Consider the following 20,442-nt stretch of genomic DNA (forward strand, 5'->3'; position numbering starts at 1 on the left):
AAAATATAATTTTGCTCATTTGGTCAAATGAGTAAAATAGAAGAAGTAACTTTCTGGCACAAGCACTAACTGACATGGCTACTTAGTGAAAAATGAAAACTCTGAGTGAAATAGGGGGTTGGGAGACTACAGGAGTAGCGTACTCAAACAGTTTCTCACCAGAGAGGCAGAAACTAATTCGTTTAGAATATTTGTAGCAATGTGCCAATGTTTTGTTCAAATAGCTGAATGTCCATCCCTTGGCCTTAAGACAGGGGAGGGGGACTAAGCATTCTGATAATTCAGGAGATGATATAGCCAATGCCCTAAATGAGAAACTTAAATGCAACCAAAATCATTGAAGATTTTTTAACAAGAAATAAAAACTTACTGCTGGTAGACAACTGAAAAAGAAACGAGCCGGTGAGGAATCAGATTTGTACTGTTCTTTGGAATTTAGAATCAACGACCAAGCGTCAATTATGGGAGAGAACATTCCATTGCCTTGTTTGAATGACTGAAAATGAAGCCTTGTCAAAGAAAATTCATCACGTTCACCAACTTTCCACACAAAAAGTTTTTCACTGAAAAAAAAAAATCAAGTAATAAATCAGAATGTAAGTTAAATGAATTTTTTTTTTTAAAAAAAAATGATAAGAAACATACTCAGCAGGTTCTTGAGGGTTTATCACATAATCCACAATGGCTTTTTGTGCAGGTGTTAGCGCACTTTTTATATTCACCATTCGATCCTTATATGGTGAGCACAAAGACTTCGACAGAGTAACTTCCCTATTCTCCACCTTCTGCCTTTTGTTTACCTCACAGGGTCCTTTTCCTTTTGTTGGTGAATCCCTCTTTTTCTGATTCCTCCTTCTATCCAACCTCAGTTCTCTTTCAGCCACTTCTTTCTCTAAAAACACGGCTTCTTCAAAAATTGCATTTTCATGGAATTTAATAACAGTGTCTATCCCTGGCAGAGTATCATCCACCTCAACCTCGTTATCCTTCAAAATTTTGTGTAAAACATCAGCAGCAATTTCAGAAACAGTTTCATTAAGCGGTGAGTCAAGACCAAGGCTAAAGGACGGGGGTACCAGCTCCTGTGCACATCTTGCATTTTTGTTTCGTATCCCTTTTTCAACAATATCATCCCAAGCTTTAATCACAATCGGATTCCTCCAAAACTCATCATCTTCATCTTGGCTAAATCTTAGAACAGACTCTTCACGAGGAATTTCAGCACGCTCTTCACGAGGAATTTCAGCACGCTCTTCACGAGGAATTTCAGCACGCTCTTCACGAGGAATCTGCACAAAAAAAAGAATCAGAAATCTAAGTAGCTCTATGAATCAGTCCTTATCTTTGCTCATTTGAACAAATGAGCAGATGTTTTTGCTCATTTGAACAAATGAGCAGATTGTTTTAAATAAGCAGATTTTTTTGCTCATTTTAATTTTTTTTTTTGCTCATTTGAAAAGAATGAGTAAATTTTTTTTTTCATTTACATGAAATATGAGTAATTTTTCTAATAACTTCTTCTTCCTCCTCCTCCCAGACCACCCAGAAACTCTACCAAAAATCCTCAATTTAATCAATCCCAAATTCCACACAAAAAATGTAATAACTCAATTAAAAATTACTAGCTCATTTCTAATATTCACAAAGATATATTCACCGACAAGTTAAGGATGGCAGCGAAAGAAAGAGGGTTGGAAACAGATATATTCTACTTTGAACAAAAAGCTATTAACTGGGAAGACTATATATTGAACACTCATTTTCCTGGTTTAGTAAAATATGTCTTCAACTGATCAAAACCATTTGCAACAGCAAAAGTAATTAAGGTGATCGATAAAAATTATACAAAGTCGTAATCATACCCCAGATTGATTCTCTGTTATATTTGGATTGGGAGTAACAACATTCTCTGTTTGGTTGACGTTGTTTGTAGAAGAACAGTTGTCCCACACAACTGAAGCTGAATCTCTCAAGGACTGAATTCTTTGATCATCTGGGAAATCAGAATATGCTTGTTGCGCCTTTAGCTGAAACTTCTCCATTGCCATTGCAAGTTCATTAGCAGCAACAGCCAACTCCAAAATACAATCCTACAAACATGACACAATAAGCAAAACTTTAAACTCGAACTTTAAATGAGAATATTCTGATCGAGGAACTAAAACAGGCTTAGGGAATTCAACTCAAATCCTATGATGGTGGTGAAATCAATGTGATAGAATTGAGGAAGTTTGAGGATTGTTGATTTCTTATTTTTGACTCAAACCTCTGTATTTTTTCATTGCTCGTTTGAACGATTGAGAAATCAATAAGCACGTATACATGAGATCAGCATAAATCGAGGGAGTGGGAAATTGGGTACACGAGTCCCGAGAGGATAAATACGAATTTAATCAGGGATGCATAAATGAGTAAATTACATTCAAATTTTGCTCATTTGTGCAAATGAGCAAGTTATATTTTGCTCATTTGGACAAATGAGCAATCCAAATTTTGGTGATTTGTTAAAATGAGCAAGTTACATTTTGCTCATTTGGACAAATGAACAACTTACATTTGAATTGCGCATTTGGACAAATGAGCAAGTTATATTTTGCTCATTTGGACAATTGAACAATTCAAATTTTGCTCATTTGTCAAAATGAGCAAGTTACATTTTGCTCATTTTAACAAATGAGCAAGTTTCAGAATGCTCATTTTAACAAATGTTACTTACTTGTTTCAACTGAAACTTGTTCTTCTCAACAGGAGGGTTGACATTTTCTACAATTTGAGGGGCTTCATTCTCTTCAGGACAAGCAGAAGCGTTTTCCTTCAAGAAAAAAAAAAACAATCCGTGTTAATATAGGGGTATAAAGTGCTTAAACAATATGAAATAAAAATATACAAAAATTAACCTTTGATTGATATTCAGGAACTTCTTGTTCAGTCGGTACATTTTGTTCGGGATTCTCATTTTCAATAACCTCTTCTTGTTGCTAAATAAAGTGATAAAAAGTTAATACTATTCAAACTCAAAATAATAAAAAAAAAAAAAAAAAAAAAAAGGAAAAGCAGTTAAAAAGGTATTGAATTGAATACCTTTTGAGTTCCAGATGTTTCACCCTTATCTACTGCATCATTCATCCCGTGGAATGCAATCCTACCCAATTCGATCTCAAGTTTTTCTCGTGTGGATAGCATATTACAATTCCATCCTTTTATTATAGGCAGTGATCTTTCAATACGCACTTCCTCTAAGGCAACTTTATCCACATAGAACAGCTACAAAAAAAAGAAAAAAAAGATTAGATGATAAATAAGAGAATGTGAATGAAATTTATAAAAAAAAAAAAAGAAGAAAAAAACAGTAATTACCATAAGAAATACCAAAGATCCAGCAAACCATCTTCCCTCTACCTCTTCCCAGTACATCTTACTGTTAACCAAGCATTGAAGCACAAAATTACACCAATTCAAATTTTTGATTTGACTCATTTCCTTAAAATAACGCAGAATCCAGCAGTTAACAAATTGGTTCTGTCCTCCATGAATAAGAGTCGAAGTAACAAGAACTACGTAATTCCTCAACCACATATCCGAAGATGCTTTACTTGACTTCAAATGATCAGTAAGAACCCCAACAGGAATCAGTTGAGTGAAAGTCTCCTTCACCTTCACATTTTCACCTTTAACTGCCTTAACTTTTTTTGCTTTTTTCGCTGCTTTCTCCTTCATGAACTTCTTGAATTGTTTCTTCCAACAATCCAAGATTTCTACGTCCTTGCAATCATTATCCAAGTTGATCTCTTCAACACCTAGAGGAAGCCCCAACACCTCGTGCACGTCCTTCTCAGTGATGAAGAATTCATTTCCGTGAATTCTTAAACAACACGTATTAGCATCAAAACTCTCCACAAGAAACAAACCTAGATGTAGTGGCAGTTTGGAGATTTTCAAAGATAAAAGGTCCCCAAAGCCTACATTCTCGATTGCACTTCGTTGAGAAGCAGAAATCGTCTTGTTCAGTTGAGCAATACTATTCGGGGACATCCTTGTCAACAACTTGGGTAGTTCTTTCTTTATAGGTATTGTAGGTTTCCTTGCAATATGTTTGAACGATACTGTTCGCAAGCTACATTAAAATTAAAAAAAAACACATTCATAATCAATTATTAAATTTTGCTCATTTGGTCAAATGAGCAAACTTTGGCAGAAGCAGTAACTGCCAAGAATATGTAATTTTGCTCATTTGGACAAATGAGCAAATTTTGCAACAAGCAGTAACTGCCTGGAAAATATAATTTTGCTCATTTGGTCAAATGAGCAAATTTTAATAGAAGAAGAAAGTTTCTCGTATAAGTTATGTTGCTCATTGTCACAAAATGCAGAGAATGAAAAGTTTAGTACCTCGGTTTAGCAGCTTTTGAAGCAGTGACATTTTCATCTTTAGGCAACTTCGGTGTTGAAGTGTTATCAGCCATTTTACATGTATACTGTTAAAAAAAATATCAAAAAAAGTCAATAAAATGGAATTTTAGAGTAGGCATAGTTGTTGATTCAGAAATGAGCAAAATGGAAGCAAATGAGTAGTTATTTATTTGCTCATTTTAAATAAATGAACAAATTTCTAAAATCCGAAACAATAATTTTTACTCATTTACAAACAATGAGCAAATGTTTCAATTCAAACATTAATAAAATGATCAAGATTTTCAAGAATGAGCACTTTTCCAGACAAATTAAATGAGCAAATTATAAAACAAAATAAACGAGCATGATTTTCAGAACAATATGAAAAATGATCATTTTCATAAATGAACACATTTTCCAAAACCAGAAAAATGAGCAAAAATAAATATAAATGGCTAATTTTAAATAGTAATTGCTCAATTATTTGCTCAATTTCACAAAATAGTAATTGCTTATTTAAATATGACCTAAATTTATTAAAAAATAAAACTAAAAATAAAAAAATAATTCACGAAAAACAAAAAAACTAAATGCTATGTCAAATTAGATCTACACAATTTCACTTCAAACAACAAAAATCAACTACAATTACACATTATATAACCCTAAAAATTGAAAACACCAAAATCACTCACTAAAGAAGAGGACGAAGATATTGAGACGATCGGCGATGAGTTAAAAGTCGCCGGAGTGGTGACCGTCGGCGAAGAGTTGTCGGAGCAGTGAATTTCGCCAAAAATTGTTCGCAATTTCCTCAATTACTACCTAATCACATAAAACAAGAATAAAATTGATGTTAACTACTTTTCAAATGAGAAAAATTAAAAACGAAATTAATAAATCATCAATGCAAACCATAACATTTACAAAAAAAACTCACAAATTTGAAGAAGAGAAGACAACGCGTTGATAATGTCACAAATTTGGAGATGGTGGCGGCGCGACGGTTGTAGCAAGTGACGAAGGAGAACACGGTGGCGAGTGAAAATGGAGGAGAGAGAAAATGAAGAGAGAAAACGTGAGTTCTGGAAATGAGGAGAGAGAAAAGTAAAACGCGAAAATGAGGAAAGAAGTTTGCTCATTTGATTTTTTTTCATATTTACGAAAATGCCATTAGTAAACCGCGATTGATTTGTTTTCAGCGGTTAGATTTAATCACGATGAACGCACACGATTCCTTCTCATTCTTCTCATTTTAAGCTCCCTTCTCATTTGAGTGCAATTCTATATATATATATATATATATATATATATATATATATATATATTAGCTCAGCAATAATTAGTCGTTGCATTAGGTTACATCCGTTGTAACAGCTGTAGCACTGTAGCAAATTAGCCGTCGCATTAGCCATAAAGTTAATGCAACGGTTAAAAGAAAGTCGTTGTATTAGGTCCTTGTGCCGTTGCATTAGACCTGATGTAACGCCAACGGATGCAACGGTCTAGAGCCGTTGCATTAGGTCTAATGCAACGGTTTTTGTCCCCTAATGCAACGAATTTGGGCGTTGCATTAGCTCTGAAATGTAGTAGTGTATTTGTGTGACCCTACGGGTTCAGTCAAGAGTAAGTTGTGGATTAATATAATTAATTCCACTTGAACTGAAGCGGCCTCTAGCTAGGCATTCAGCTCACTCGATCTCACTGAATTATTAACTTGTTAATTAATACTGAACCGCATTTATTAGACTTTAATATTATATGCATACTTAGACCAAGGGCACTATTTCCTTCAGTGGAGACCAAACTTTTGTTAGTGGGATGAGAGAGACGAATATAATCATTGTGGGGAAATTCCTAATTTGGAAGTGTAACAAATAATGTGTGGGAAGGATGGAAAAGGAAAGTGTAACGTGTAATGTGGGACAGAGGGAGCATTATTTAACAAATTTTTCTTTCCGATACTTAAAGTTAGGGACCTAGACTCCATTATGTTCACCTTATCCTACTTATTTCAGAAAATAAGTTTAGATAAAATATGTTCAGGAAAATTAAGAGTTGTCCAAGTATAATTTATAACTAAAATAAGTCACGATAAGTTTAGAAAAAAAAAAGTGAATAGAACATGTACCCTTAGTGTTTCATACCACCATCGTACAATCAAAATTAATTACGGAGTATCAAATAAATACCCTACTATCTTTCACTTACTATTCTTATTTTTGATAAAATAATATGAAGTATATGTAACGTACTTCAAAACTCCACCTTAAACTATGTGCCCTAATAATGAGGTAGATCTAGGTGGCAAACCTGTCATTTTGGGTCAGGGTGCGTGTTGGTTTGAGTCCATTTGGGTACAGATCATTATCAAGTAAGGATAGATTGGGTCAAGTACGAGTTAGGTTCATTCCGATCAAGTCTATTTCGAGTCTAATTGAAAATTATTTTATTCCAGGAAACTAATTCATTTAAGCTACATTATAATTTTAGTGGGTCCATTCGATTTATATCTATTTTAGATTCAGTACAGATTGAGTTTGGTCAAGTTTATTTTAACAAGGGTCAATTTCGTACACGGTCATGTAGTTTGGGTCAAATTCTTATTTACATGGGGTGCACGATAAATGTTGTAAACCGAAGTTAAAGTTGACGTAAAATGTTTAAAAGTTACCCTTATATATGTAAAAGTTATCTATTTTTTAGTGATAAAATTTTTCATTTTAATAAAAAATATTTCTTCAAAATTAGATAATGTATGAAATTAATCATTTAACACTTTAAAATGTTTATCTATCAACTTTTTTTTAATAATATAAAAGTTAGAGAAAACTGGATAAAAGTTATAGAAAACTGGGTAAAAGTTATGTTAATACAATAAATTTATTGTACACCTTGTGCATACAAGACCTTTTGTATATTGTTTTGCCAGCTACAAAATCGAGACAAAAGTAACACTTTCATAGGAGTAGTAATTTTTTGATCGGCAATCGATCCCAGTTCATCCAACTGAATCTGATTTGGAATTAGTGTGTAACCTAATTATAACCCAAACAAAATTCTTCCTAGGACACTTCCCAACTTTTATTATACGAGTGTATCAATTTATGTGTAACAACTAGGGATGGCAATGGGTAGGGTCTTGGTAGGGTCTAGTAATACCCGGACCCGGACTCTAACTCTAACTTTTTGACATATACCCATACCCTACCCTTACCCTACAGGGTCTAAAATTATAAGACCCTTACCCGGACCCTATGGGTCCGACAGGGTATGGGTAGGGTCTAGGGTCTTATGCGGTTACGCGTAAAATTATAACTTTTATTTCCTTTTTTGTATGCAATTATATGTAATATGCAAAAATAATACAAGAACAACGATTAATAAGACATTTTAAAACAAATAAATAGCTAGTCTTCAAAAATTATCCTTGTCTTTCCTTAAACACAATACATTTTAAAGTACGAAGCTCATAAATTACAAAATCCCACATTCTTAAATACACAACATTAATGTTAATAAATAGGCATCCATTCAGTATTTTAGTAGTAGTTATCGTCCATATCATCATCTACTTCATCATCAAGATCCTACAAAAAAAGTGAAGTACATAAAAATAACAAAATTTAAGTGGGTCTAAATATAGGGTATGGGTAGGGTATGGGTCTTAAGGGTCCGCGGGTAGGGTATGGGTAGGGTACGGGTCTGAAAAATTAAGACACTTACCCTACCCAAAAAAAAACAGCATATGCCCATACCCTACCCTTACCCTATAGGGTCTAAAAAATAAAGATCCATACCCTAATTTTAGGGTAGGGTCTGACAGGATCCGGGTAGAGTCCTGGACCCGCTGCCATCCCTAGTAACAACGTTTATTTGTTTTTTTTTTATAAATTATCAATGGCAACTTGTTTATATTTGTATGTAATTTCCCTTGTAAAGAAAAAAGGAAATTTCATTGCAACCGCATAAATAAGGACCCTAGAAAATAAGGACCCACAAGAAAAGAAAAAAAAAAGAAAAAGAAAAGGAAGGAACCCGGTATTCAGGGTTAAGTTCTACAAAAATTGAAAACACCCAAAAAGAAAGGCAGCCAGGAAACCCCACCTGTTGTTGTTAACCCCTCCCTCCTTCACTTTAAATTCATTTCTCTTTCTTTGCCTACAAATATGCCAATCCTTCTCTTCTCTTCTCCTTACTTCTTCCACCACTTTTCTAATTCTTTAATTTTAATTTTAATTTTAATTTTAATTTTAATTTTAATTTGATTTGATTTGATTTGATTTTCACTTAAAGTTGTCATCTTTTACCCTTTTTCAATCAATCTTTGATTAGGGTTTTCATTCTTTTAATTGGGTCTTTTCTGATTACTTTAAAACCCCTCAAAAAAAATTGTCTTTTTTGGCTGTATAAAAAAAAAATCGAGATTTTGGGTTCTGGGTTCATCTCACATTGCTTCTGTGATCTCTTTGGTTTTAGTTGTGATTTGGGTAAGTTGTTGGTTAATACCCATTTAGGGTTTATGTTAATATTGCGCAGATTTTTTCTGTTCTGACATTGTGTTCATTTTAATGTTTTGTTAGGGCTTATGAATTTGTTTTTGATTTTTTTTTGTTTTGTTACAGTGGTTTGGCTGAATTGAGTCTTGTGTGGGAGTAAGAAGATTTACTCCAATGGTAAGTTTCGTTGCTCTTGTTTAATTTCCCTCTATTTGAAAGATTTAGACAATTAGAAACTCCAAACCATGTGAATTAGTTAATGTCTTGGAGAGGTACTCGTGACCTCGGATCGAATCCTGTCCACCCAAAAGAAAGCGCCATATACCCTGCCTATACCCTGTTGATTAGTTAATATGATTTGTTCGTTGAAATATAAGTAGATCAAAATGTATGGTTAGCTGTTTAGTTTTGTATCTGATCTGGGTTGTTTATGACAGGGTGAGGCACCAGCTTTTCTGTTTGATGATCTGGAGAAGAGTTGTGGAAATGGGTATGATTTGATTTGCAGGGGTAGGGAAACAACAACTATTGTAGGTAACACAAAGGTATAACAATTTGCCAACCCAAAAACCCCATTTTTTTTAGAAGTAATAGTTATTCAATTTGTTCTGATTTTTTCATTTGATGGTTTGTATTAGTATGCAATTGGGGATTATGATGATTCAACATTGTCCATTGGAGTTAAGGTTTTTGATAATTCCTTGGAGAAATGGTAAGTTTCGAGTGTTTGTTTAATCAGTTTATTGTGTTGGAGTTTGTTCAATTTATATGTGGAATAAGTTGATGTTTATGAAAATGGCAGGGTGTATCCTACAGTTTTAGGCACAAAGCCAGAGCTGAGCTCTGATCTTTGGGCTCTACCACACGGTGAAGACCGGGTTATGGTTATCAAGAATGGTGCAATCACAGACGATGATCTTTGGTTTCTTGAAGTGAGCATCCTTTTCAATTGAAGCATTATAATGTTTTAAAGTTAATTTGGGTTGAATGATAAGTCTAGCTAGAAGTAGCTGATATAACAATAAATGTGAGTGAACAATATGGAGATGGTTCTTTCCTTCTTGGTCATTTGTAATCACTCATATCATCATATGTTGGTTGTGATAATAATGGTTCAATTTATTGATAGGTGGACACACCATATGTTAGACAGCAGAAGAAGGTTTTAGGAAGTGATGTAGTTGCTTGGAGTAAAGGAGTTATGGGGTATGCTGGAAAACCTATTGTTATCAGTGGTCCCTCCGGTGTGGGCAAGGGTACTTTGATTGCCAAGCTCATGAAGGAATTTCCTTCAATGTTTGGATTTTCTGTGAGCCATACAACGCGCGCTCCCAGAGAAAAGGAGACTAACGGGATTCATTACCATTTTACGGAGCGTAATGTGATGGAAGAGGATATTAAAGATGAAAAGTTCCTCGAATTTGCCCAAGTTCATGGAAACTTGTATGGAACAAGTGTTGAATCTGTTGAAGTGGTTGCAGATGCTGGAAAGGTGAGCACGACTTTGCATTTCCGGATTTTTTTTAAAACGATTCATATAGGATAGTTGTATAAAACTGATACTACGTAGTTGTTTAAAGAGATTGGTTGATGCTTCTCTATGTTACAAAACCTTGAGACAAGTATATTGGTCTTAACGCAGAGATGCATCCTTGACATTGATGTTCAAGGTGCAAAGTCAGTGAGGGCTAGTTCTCTTGATGCGATCTTTATCTTTATCTGCCCCCCATCATATGAAGATCTCGAGAAGAGGCTTCGTTTTAGGTAAACTAGAGCTACTGCATTTAGAATGCCTAGTTCTGATTTACTTATGTGTCTCACTCTAACTTACTTGAAACTCTCTTTGAAACAGAGGAACTGAGACAGAGGATCAGCTCCAGAAGCGTCTTCGCAATGCCAAGGGAGAGCTCGAACAGGGAAGATCACCTGGTCTTTTTGATCATGTCTTGATCAATGATGACCTTGATGCCTGTTACCTGACTCTGAAGGTGATTACTGATGACTTAATAAGGTTAGAATAGTTTTATAGTGAGATGCTAATTAGTCTGTTTCGGTTTGCAGAATCTCCTGGGCTTAAATGAATTTGCTGACAATACAAACCAATCTGGTAAAATTTATATTTCGATACCTTAGGTCATATATATGATCATGTGTTGTTAGTGTTATTCTGATAAGATACGTTAATGTTACTTTCAGCCCAAAAGAAGATTGGTTTTCCTCTAGTGAAGTCAGTATCAAAAGTGGGTAACAAAATATACTTAAATTCAACAATATCAGATCTCGGAAACGCATCAAAGAACTCGTAAGTCTCTATCGCGTTCTAATTCGAATTTATTCAGCTATGTATAGATAGATAGATAGATACATGCATCTAATAAAGTGTTTTTATATTGGGGTTGACCAGGTTTGTACTGGATGTCTCTTCACTAAAAGGAGGGGCACCCGGACGGACACGAGGATTGGATTTATACTCCGTTTACCCATTTGCAGCATTCACCAATGGGTTCGGAAAGCTGAGTTAACTATCAGTTGAAACAATCTAACAACCAACTTAATTATTTTTTAATTTTGGTCATTTTTTCGGTTACCTTTGTTTTGGTTACCATTAAAAAGGAGAGTGGCATTTGTTGCCAGAATTATGGGAGAAGATAGAGAAAGTCCAATGAGAGACAACATTTACACAATTTTAGTAAAATGATGCATTCACCAACTATCATTTGTAGGGATTTTTTGTTTTGTTTGGATTACACAACATCTCACCATCGGATGTTGATGAGTTTATAGATCATATCTACCTGGATTAGGATTTAGGATACCTGTCCATAAATTATTTGAAATTCAGGTATGTATTAGTTGGTGTTTGGTTGGTTAAGTGGACAATAAATCTAGAGTCGTGGGGTCATTTGGATATGATCGAAACCATCCAATCTTTTGCCTTTTTATTCCGAAAATGTAGCCAAGGACTCCTTAATCGGCGTTGGGAGATATAGTTTTGTTGTGAGGCAGGGAGATCATTTCGTCGTTTCTATAATGGAAAATGGAAAATGGAAAATGGAAAATGCAAGTTGCAATGCTACTTGGTCTAAAGTTGGAAAACAATGGTGTGTATAGCTGACAAAAGTAGGGAGGCGCCTTCTTTTAAATTATCTTTCGGCCGCCTTTTACTAGTAAAGGCCATGTTATTCTTGAATCTTGACTAATGACTATCACTATGACTATGTCTAAATTCCATTCACTTTTTTAACCCTAAATTTACGGCCTAGTTGACGAGTAGACCTGGTCATTTGTATGGGCGAATCACGATAAGTACGGGTCAAAACTTGTTGCCCCATGAAAGAGTTACTTTCAAACGGATTGATACGTTGGACATGTCCAAATGGGTCAATAATAAGAGGACTAATAAACCAACATGGAAAAAGAGAGAACTAAAGTTTTTTTTTTCCTTTGACGGGGAAGAACAATTTCATTAATAATCAGCCATACGGCATCTACAATGATAAAATAGATCTGCATAACACAGATTCAAATAAAATACATAAATGTTACAATCAAAACAATTACTATTCTCCATCCTAAAGCACATCTCGTACTCCACTGCTTCTAGCTTAACGCGAGCAGTGATTTTCGATGTTTTTGCATCTTTCCAAGTAGAGCCCTTCGCAATTTGCGCACGAATTGTTTTGATCGACGAGTTGATGATAAACCCTAAACCTGTATGAATCCAAATCTCCTTCCCAATTATTGAAACCCTAAAAAAATTCTCATACATGTATGAGAATCAAGAACCTAGAAAGCTCTAGGAAAAACCCAAATAAATTGGGAACAACCCAAGAATAAATTTGGAACAAATCAACGGAAAACAAAACCAAAACAAGACAAACCATAAAGAAAGACAATGAAAAACAAGAAAAAGGGTCGGAAATAGTCTAATTTTCGAAGAAAAAAAGGAGAGAGAGAGGGGAACGGCCACTTGTTTTACCGTGATTTTCCTATTAAGTTATTAATGAGAACTAAAGTTAAATACTACTGAAATTATTAGTTTGATTCTATATTGACTATGTTTAATAAAAACATGTCCATTAACTTGATAACAGTTCCTTTAACTCAATCATTCTCCATGTTCTTGAGTATTTGCAGTAGTTTGGCACATTTGTCAAGGTACTAATTTGATCGTAATTATATGCAATTACATACGAAGTATTAAAGAACTTTTAAAGTTGATATTTAAAAAAATATACATTAAAATTAGTCCAACAATGTATTCCACAATAATATTTTATTTTTTATATATTAGTAAAAATTTGATCAAAGTATAAAGTGCGAAATTTAACTGTTACAAGTATTTAGAATCGGAGGGAGTATAATTTACTTTTGTTAGACCAGAAATAGTTTATTATATTCCAGACGTAATATCATTTCTTAAATTAGACGGATGTTACAAAATCATAAAGTTTGCCGGCTAAAAGTACGTTGGCAGATAAGAATAGGTCCAATATGAGGATCTAGAAGAAGCTCATGAATTGACAAAATGCCAACTCTATTAATAATAATCAACAAATTGGGGATGTGCACGATGCATAGTAAACCGGTGGAGTGTAGTGGAACCCTCCTTCGTGACACCCACGTTTTAGTCTCTAGTCACTACCTTCCTTGTAGATTTGTACTCTGTTCTCATGTGCAATTGTGCATGGAATCGTGCTTTGTTTCCTAACCCAAAAGACTAATGTATCTTAGACAGCAACCACATTTCTTCCATTTTTTTTTTTTTTTAATGTCGGTTAAATTTGCATAAGTAAAACAAACTTCACCAACTATGCAGTACTTAAATTAATTACACCACTAAACCTTTTACTCTTTCAGAGACCATTATAATTACAAAATAACCAAAATACTTAGTGATGGAAGCATAAAATAGTAGGCCTTCCTTGTGTCGGCCCTTATTGTACATTGGATGTAGGATATTTGAGATCCGGTCTTTTTTCGAGTATCGGATATTGGATATCAAATATCCGAATCAAACCTTCAAATATTTAGGTTCAATTGGAATTAACCACACATAGTATATGCTCACAAATCACTCCTTCGCAATTTAATTTTAACGAAGTATATTTTAAATTATTTATTTGGCAATCATATTAATAAAAATATTATTATTTTTATCTAGTATGCCATATATAGAGTACTACGCAGTAATTAAATTTTCAATTATAATGATACTGGAAATTTTATTCTATAAATATTAATAAAAATAATTTCTATGTTGTCTCAATAGGTGGAATCTAAACTTTATGTCCCACAATTTATGTGTTAGAATATGTAGATAACACGATAAATATTGTACACCAAAGTTAAAGTTGACGTAAAATGCTTAAAAGTCACCCTTGTATATGTAAAAGTTATCTACCTTTTAGTAATAAAAAAATTCATTTTAATAAAAAATATTTATTCAAAATCACTAATAATGTATAAAATTAATCATTTAACACTTTAAAATGTTTATCTAATAATTTTTTTTAATAATATAAAAGTTAGAGAAAACTGAGTAAAAGTTAGAGAAAACAAGATTAAAGTTACAATTCCACTTGCATGGACCCGGTCCACCATAAGATTACCGTGGACCAGGGTAATTAGGTAATTTTAACAGTGAGTAAATTATAGAAACGGTAGGTTCTGTAAAGTAACTATATCTCCAGAATAATAACTATGAACATAATAATGATAAGAATAACTATTCTATCTAAAGAGTAACTATATCATATAGAAAAGTAATATTAACTGTAAAACAATTACTATTATATATTTATTCTTGCAGACAAAAAAAGTAAATTATAGAAACTATAGGTTCTGTAAAGTAACTATATTTTCAGAATAGTAACTATGAAATAAATAATAATAATATAGTAATTTCGATGAGAACAATTATTCTATCCAAAGATTAACTATATTATATAGAAAAATAACTTTAGCTGTAAAACAATTACTATATTATAAAAATAAACAATATGATATAGATGGTTTAGAGGTCATATAGTAATTTTTTCTATTATATATCACATAATTACTGAAATATAAAAGAGTAACTATATCAAAAGTAACAGTAATTATAACTCTTGAACAATAATAAAGAAAACATTAACTACTTGGTTCGTTGTTTTAGCTACGACGTTCTAATTCTTTGCATCTATTAAATAAACCATGTTAAACTCAAATGTTTTTTGAACTAAAAAATACTAATCGACACGTCCACGTGGACCACGTCTCTTTTTTCCACCAACACATCATGTCCTTCCTCTACCACGTTCTTGGTTTCCATTGTTGTCGGGATTTTCTTCTTCTCCTCTTGCTTTTATTTTTCTTGCAGAATTAATTCTTTGCACGATTTCAATTCTGGGTGCATCATCTTTGTATTTCTGAATCAATAATATTTAAACTAAGTTAATAATTTAACATTTAAATATGAAAAAATAACATAGTAACTATGTAAAACGTGTAGTTTCTATTATGCATCATATAGTAACTCTTACAATTAACGATGGTAAAATACTTGCAGAATTGCATATATAGTTATTGTTATTGTTATAGTTATAGTCATATAGTTACTGTCAAAATAATATAGTCACTTTTATTAATAATAACATGGAGTACAAAGAAAGATCATAAAAAGGACATAATGATAAGATAATAACTATTAAAAATATATAGTTACTATTATACATGATATAGTAACTCTTAATATTAATGATAGTCATATACGAGCAAGGTTGTAGATATAGTTATTGTTATGATCATATAGTTGTTGTGATCATAACATAGTAACTCTTATTACTAATAACATAGAAGACAACAAAGAACATAAAAAGAACATTATAATATACATAAAAAACTATACCAAAAATATAGTTACTATAATACAAGATATAATACCTATAAATATTATTGATGGTCATTTAGTCACAGAGTTGCAGACATAGTTGATGTGATAATAATATAGTAACTCTATCCATAATACAGTAACTATATCATTAAAAATATAGAATAACATTAAAAACATGCACATAACATAATAAACTAACATAGTTCCTATTTCAAAAATATAGTAACTATATAAAACGTACAATAACTATTAAAGAAAATAAACAAATGGTAACAAGTCATGATAAAATAAACATAATATCTATTTCAAACATATAGTAACTATATAAATAATATAATAACTATATAAATAATATAGTAACTATTGAAGAAAATAAACATATGGTAACAAATCATGATAAAATAAACATAGTACCTATTTCAAACATATAGTAACTATATAAGACAAAGTAACTAATATAATAATATAGTAACTATTGTACACATATAGTACTCCCTCCGTCTCTTAATACTCGCACCATTTCGACTGGACACGCTTGCCAATGCACATTTTTGACCACCAATATTTTTAACTACATGCTATAAAAATTTATAAAAATATTAATATTTTGAAAATATATTTCAAGATGAAGCCAACAATATATTATATACTAACATTTGTTTTCATATACTAGAAATAAAATAGGATCAAAGTAAATTATGTGAATAGTGCAAAAAGTCAAAACGGTGCAAGTATTAAGGGACAGAGGGAGTAACCATTATAATCACACAACAACTAGCTTAACATATAGTGACTATTATTATAATATAGTAACCATTATAATCATATAGTTACTATCTAAGAAGCAGACAAAAATATACTCGAAATAACGTAGTACATAATGTAATCGTATATTAACTATTATTTATCAAAAAGTCACTATAAACTGTTCTTAACATAGTAACTATCTTAAACACATAGTTATTGTTTTAAATTTATAATAACTTTCTAAAAAATATAGTAACTATTTTAAACACATAGTTACTGTTTTAAAGTTATAGTAACTTTTAAAAAAATATAGTTACTCTAAAAACTACTACTAACATAAACACAACGAATATTCCAATAACTATTAAAAACATTATTTCGCAACATAAATTAAAGGTAACTATATCATTTATATACTAACTATATGAAACACTAACCCTAAATTCACCCAAACAACAAACACTATTTCTACCTCTTGTGCTTTGCTGCATCAATTCTTAAAGTTCACAACCTTTGTCTCTTTTTTCTAAATTTAAGGCATTATTTCTTCTTATATAAATGATATTGTAAAGTATTTTTGGAGATTCCTCACTAGATAGTGCAACTTTAGGACCTGGAATAACATGTGATTGATACTTCGTATTATTTTCTTATAAAAATATCAAATATATAGTAACTATATAAACCATATAGTAACTATATAAACCATATAGTAACTATATAAAACATATAGTGACTATTATTAAAATATAGTAACTATTGAACACATATAGTAACCATTATAATCATATAGTCACTATCTAAGAAGCGGACAAATACATACTCTAAATAACATAGTACATAATGTAATCGTATAGTAACAATTATTTATCAAAAAGTCACTATAAACTGTTCATAACATAATAACTATCTTAGACACATAGTTACTGTTTTAAACTTATAATAACTTTCTAAAAAATATAGTGACTATTTTAAACACATAGTTACTGTTTTAAAGTTATAGTAACTTTTTTTAAAAATATAGTTACTCTAAAAAATACTACTAACATAAACACAACGGACATTCCAGTGACTATTAAAAACACTATTTCGCAACATATATTAAAGGTGACTATATCATTTATATACTAACTATGTGAAACACTAACCCTAATTTCAACAAACAACAAACATTTCGAATCACTCAACAAAATAATAACTATTGTACACATATAGTAACTGTTGTACACATATAGTAACCATTAAAATAATATAGTAACTATTGTACACATATAGTAACCATTAAAATTACATAGTACCTCTTTAAACCATATAGTTACTGTATTACTCATATAGTTACTATTTAAAATCGTGAAGTCACTGATCGAATTCGCGAAGTGAAAACGATACTTCGGTAAAACACAAACATTAATTTCTTCAAAACAACAAATATTTTCAATTTTAAATAAAAATAGACTTAAAATTCTTTAAAAAACAACAAACCGAGATGTGATCTCTAAAAATTCTTGCGAAGATTTGTAGGCGAGCGCAAATTCTTCGATTCGATTTCGGCAACGACGAACCTTCTTCTTGATCTACTACTTCCTCCAATTTTTCCTCATCTAATAGATCCAATCATAAGAATTATATGATAATTACGAAGAAAATCGAACAAAACCTAGAAATTTGGGCTAAATTTTGAAAAGCATAGAGAGAAAATGAAGAGAGAGAAAATGAAAGAGAATGAATAGAATGTAGATCTGAAATTTTGAAAAATAAAAAAGTTTAAAACGGATATAAAGTGGGCTAGACATAAATCGCATTAAAACTCTTCAAAACACATAGTAACTCTTTAGAACACATAGTTACTGTAATACGCATATAGTTACTATTTAAAATTACAAAATAACTGTCACGTGACAGTTACATATGTTAACCATACAAATTACTCCGTTGTCCTGGTCCACGCTAAGTTAGCATGGACCAGGTTTATATTAGTGTAAATATTAAAGTTATATTGGTGCACAATAAATTTATTGTACAACTTGTGCACGCAAGATCTTTTGTGTACATAATCGTACATCATTATTGTGTAAGGATTATATACATATTCTAACATTGTGTAACACTTATAACACTTAAGGAAAGTCAATTGTTGCAGGGAGGGATAAGTGGGTGAACGGAGGTACTCCAGTTTTCAGTTCTAATGTCTCTCTTAGGCAAGCTAAGGATTGGAAAGTACACCATTTCTTGCTTCCTTCTGGGGAAGGCTGGAATTTAGCAGAGATCAATTCTAGTTTTGAATTCTCGGATGCTCGGAGAATTTTGAGTATGGAACTTCGTTCTTCTAATGCTGAGGATTTCCTTTATTGGAAATACCATATATCAGGTAAGCTTTCTGTTAAGTCTGCGTATGCCATGCTAGTTTTAGGAGATTCTAGTGACTGTGGGTTGAATTCAGAGTCCGTTTTCTATAAATCTTTATGGTCTATGAAGATTCTTCCTAAATGGAAAATGTTCATTTGGAAGCTCCTTCATAATGGGATTGCTACTAAGGCTAATTTAGGGAGGAGGGGTGTTCAGCTGTCAACGGTGTGTGACGAGTGTAATGCAGGAGATGAGGATCTTCAACATCTTTTTCGGTTTTGCAAGTTTGCTCATGATGTTTGGAGGAGTGGTTCACTCGCTATCCATTCAAATTTCAATGAAGCCATGTCTTTCCAAGAATGGTTTCTGTTTTATATCCGACGATTTCAAAGTCAGGATGGTAAGAATAGTCCGAGGTGTTTGTACTTTATAAGTACTCTTTGGATTTTATGGTTGGTTAGGAATAATCGTGTTTTTAGAGGTCAATCTACTTCTTCTTCGGCAATGCATAATTGTATCAAGTCAGGTTTGGATCAAATTTCAATATTGCACCAGCATCCGTCACCTTATTTAAGGTTTTTCCATCCTCCTGAAGTGGATCCGATCTTTCCTCCGGGCTTTTCTAGGATTATCTTATCAGGGATTGAAGATGGAAATCCCACTACTATAATTGTGTCTGATGGGTCTTGGTTTAAAAGCTCAAAGATTGCTGGTATGGGCTGGTATTTGGATAGGCAACAGGTTCCAAGTGATCGAATTTTAGGGGGTGCGCAGCCAGGTTTGACAAGTTCTGCTCTCCACTCTGATGTTTTAGCTTGTTTATTAAGTCTGCGCTGGGCGTCTCAAGCCGGGTTTGATAGAGTCACAATTTTTACTGATTCTCTACGTTTGGTCGATTTACTGAGATCGATGGAGGTTACGGATATCCACCTCATCTGGACGCTTGCGGAAATCCAAAGAATTGGAAAGACCTTTCTATGGTGTTGTATTAACAAGGTTGATAGGCAGAGAGTTCATCAGGCGCACAAGCTTGCAAAGGCAGCTTCTACTTTATGTTTGTCGTTTTGTAATTTACCTTAATTGGTTGTTTAAGCTTATGTCAAAAAAAAAAAAAAAAAAAAAAAAAAAAAACACTTATATGCCACTTCCTCCTGTTGATTGATAGACATATATACCTAATAGACTCCTCAAGTTATCATACGTTATACCTAATCAAAGTAATAATAATTCGAATAATTGACTTAACTCTTTCTAATACAAAGTAAAGGGGCAAGTAAAGTGTCGAATCCACAAAGACCAGGCTCGAAGTTATATTATAAGCAATTGCAAATGCTAGCCCTGTATCTGGGGTTTAAACAAGTTGAATAGAAGACAAAAAAAAATGATGGCCTTGTAGGCTTATGTGAATATTCCTGCAATTTATTGAGTTTGGTTTTGGGGTTAGTTGTTTAGTGAATAATTTGTTAGCCGGGCCAGCCTACTGCCTAGTGCCTAGATATTTTTTGCATGTCTACTAACACAGTTGTTTTTGGACTTTGGATTTCTTGGAATGTTGTTGTGATAATAAATGGATAAAAAATATGT

General features: G+C 32.5%; 3 protein-coding genes across 4 annotated transcripts; 2 read left to right on the top strand and 1 right to left on the bottom strand.

The window, feature by feature from the left end:
- Nucleotides 1–47: 47 nt before the first annotated feature.
- LOC130468936 (uncharacterized) lies at nt 48–5,640 on the bottom strand. Of its 2 annotated transcripts, XM_056837986.1 has the most exons (11): nt 5,333–5,640; nt 5,088–5,217; nt 4,390–4,475; nt 3,358–4,114; nt 3,082–3,264; nt 2,898–2,978; nt 2,717–2,812; nt 1,863–2,090; nt 1,077–1,289; nt 646–986; nt 48–563 (listed from the first exon to the last, which is right to left on the bottom strand). In XM_056837986.1, the coding sequence occupies exons 3-11, from the start codon at nt 4,461–4,463 to the stop codon at nt 335–337; spliced, it is 2,202 nt and encodes a 733-aa protein (XP_056693964.1). In that variant the 5' UTR covers nt 4,464–4,475; nt 5,088–5,217; nt 5,333–5,640; the 3' UTR covers nt 48–334. The 2 variants fall into 2 exon arrangements, with proteins under 2 accessions (XP_056693964.1, XP_056693963.1); XM_056837985.1 differs by having other exon boundaries at nt 51–563; nt 646–1,289; nt 5,333–5,639.
- Nucleotides 5,641–8,493: 2,853 nt separating this feature from the next.
- Nucleotides 8,494–11,804, top strand: LOC110797858 (guanylate kinase 2-like). The gene is made up of 11 exons (XM_022002981.2): nt 8,494–8,882; nt 9,018–9,068; nt 9,329–9,436; nt 9,530–9,603; nt 9,694–9,823; nt 10,021–10,383; nt 10,534–10,655; nt 10,744–10,879; nt 10,953–10,998; nt 11,088–11,193; nt 11,296–11,804. The coding sequence occupies exons 2-11, from the start codon at nt 9,066–9,068 to the stop codon at nt 11,411–11,413; spliced, it is 1,206 nt and encodes a 401-aa protein (XP_021858673.1). The 5' UTR covers nt 8,494–8,882; nt 9,018–9,065; the 3' UTR covers nt 11,414–11,804.
- A 124-nt stretch (nt 11,805–11,928) lies between these two features.
- LOC110797866 (uncharacterized) lies at nt 11,929–19,938 on the top strand. Its single transcript, XM_056839022.1, has 2 exons — nt 11,929–11,992; nt 18,653–19,938. The coding sequence occupies exons 1-2, from the start codon at nt 11,929–11,931 to the stop codon at nt 19,936–19,938; spliced, it is 1,350 nt and encodes a 449-aa protein (XP_056695000.1).
- Nucleotides 19,939–20,442: the final 504 nt, after the last annotated feature.

The sequence above is a fragment of the Spinacia oleracea genome, chromosome 3, assembly GCF_020520425.1.
Source record: "Spinacia oleracea cultivar Varoflay chromosome 3, BTI_SOV_V1, whole genome shotgun sequence".
Lineage (NCBI taxonomy): Eukaryota > Viridiplantae > Streptophyta > Magnoliopsida > Caryophyllales > Amaranthaceae > Spinacia > Spinacia oleracea.

Coding starts and splice junctions, on each gene's coding strand:
- LOC130468936 (XM_056837985.1), bottom strand. CDS start 4,463: ATGGCTGATAACACTTCAACACCGAAGTTGCCTAAAGATGAAAATGTC. Junction 3,265..3,357: donor GATCTTTGGTATTTCTTATG/GTAATTACTGTT, acceptor TTTTTTTTGTAG/CTGTTCTATGTGGATAAAGT. Junction 564..645: donor AACCCTCAAGAACCTGCTGA/GTATGTTTCTTA, acceptor TTTTTTTTTCAG/TGAAAAACTTTTTGTGTGGA.
- LOC110797858 (XM_022002981.2), top strand. Junction 10,384..10,533: donor TGGTTGCAGATGCTGGAAAG/GTGAGCACGACT, acceptor GTCTTAACGCAG/AGATGCATCCTTGACATTGA. Junction 11,194..11,295: donor GGAAACGCATCAAAGAACTC/GTAAGTCTCTAT, acceptor GGGGTTGACCAG/GTTTGTACTGGATGTCTCTT.
- LOC110797866 (XM_056839022.1), top strand. CDS start 11,929: ATGGAAAATGGAAAATGGAAAATGCAAGTTGCAATGCTACTTGGTCTA. Junction 11,993..18,652: donor TCTAAAGTTGGAAAACAATG/GTGTGTATAGCT, acceptor CAATTGTTGCAG/GGAGGGATAAGTGGGTGAAC.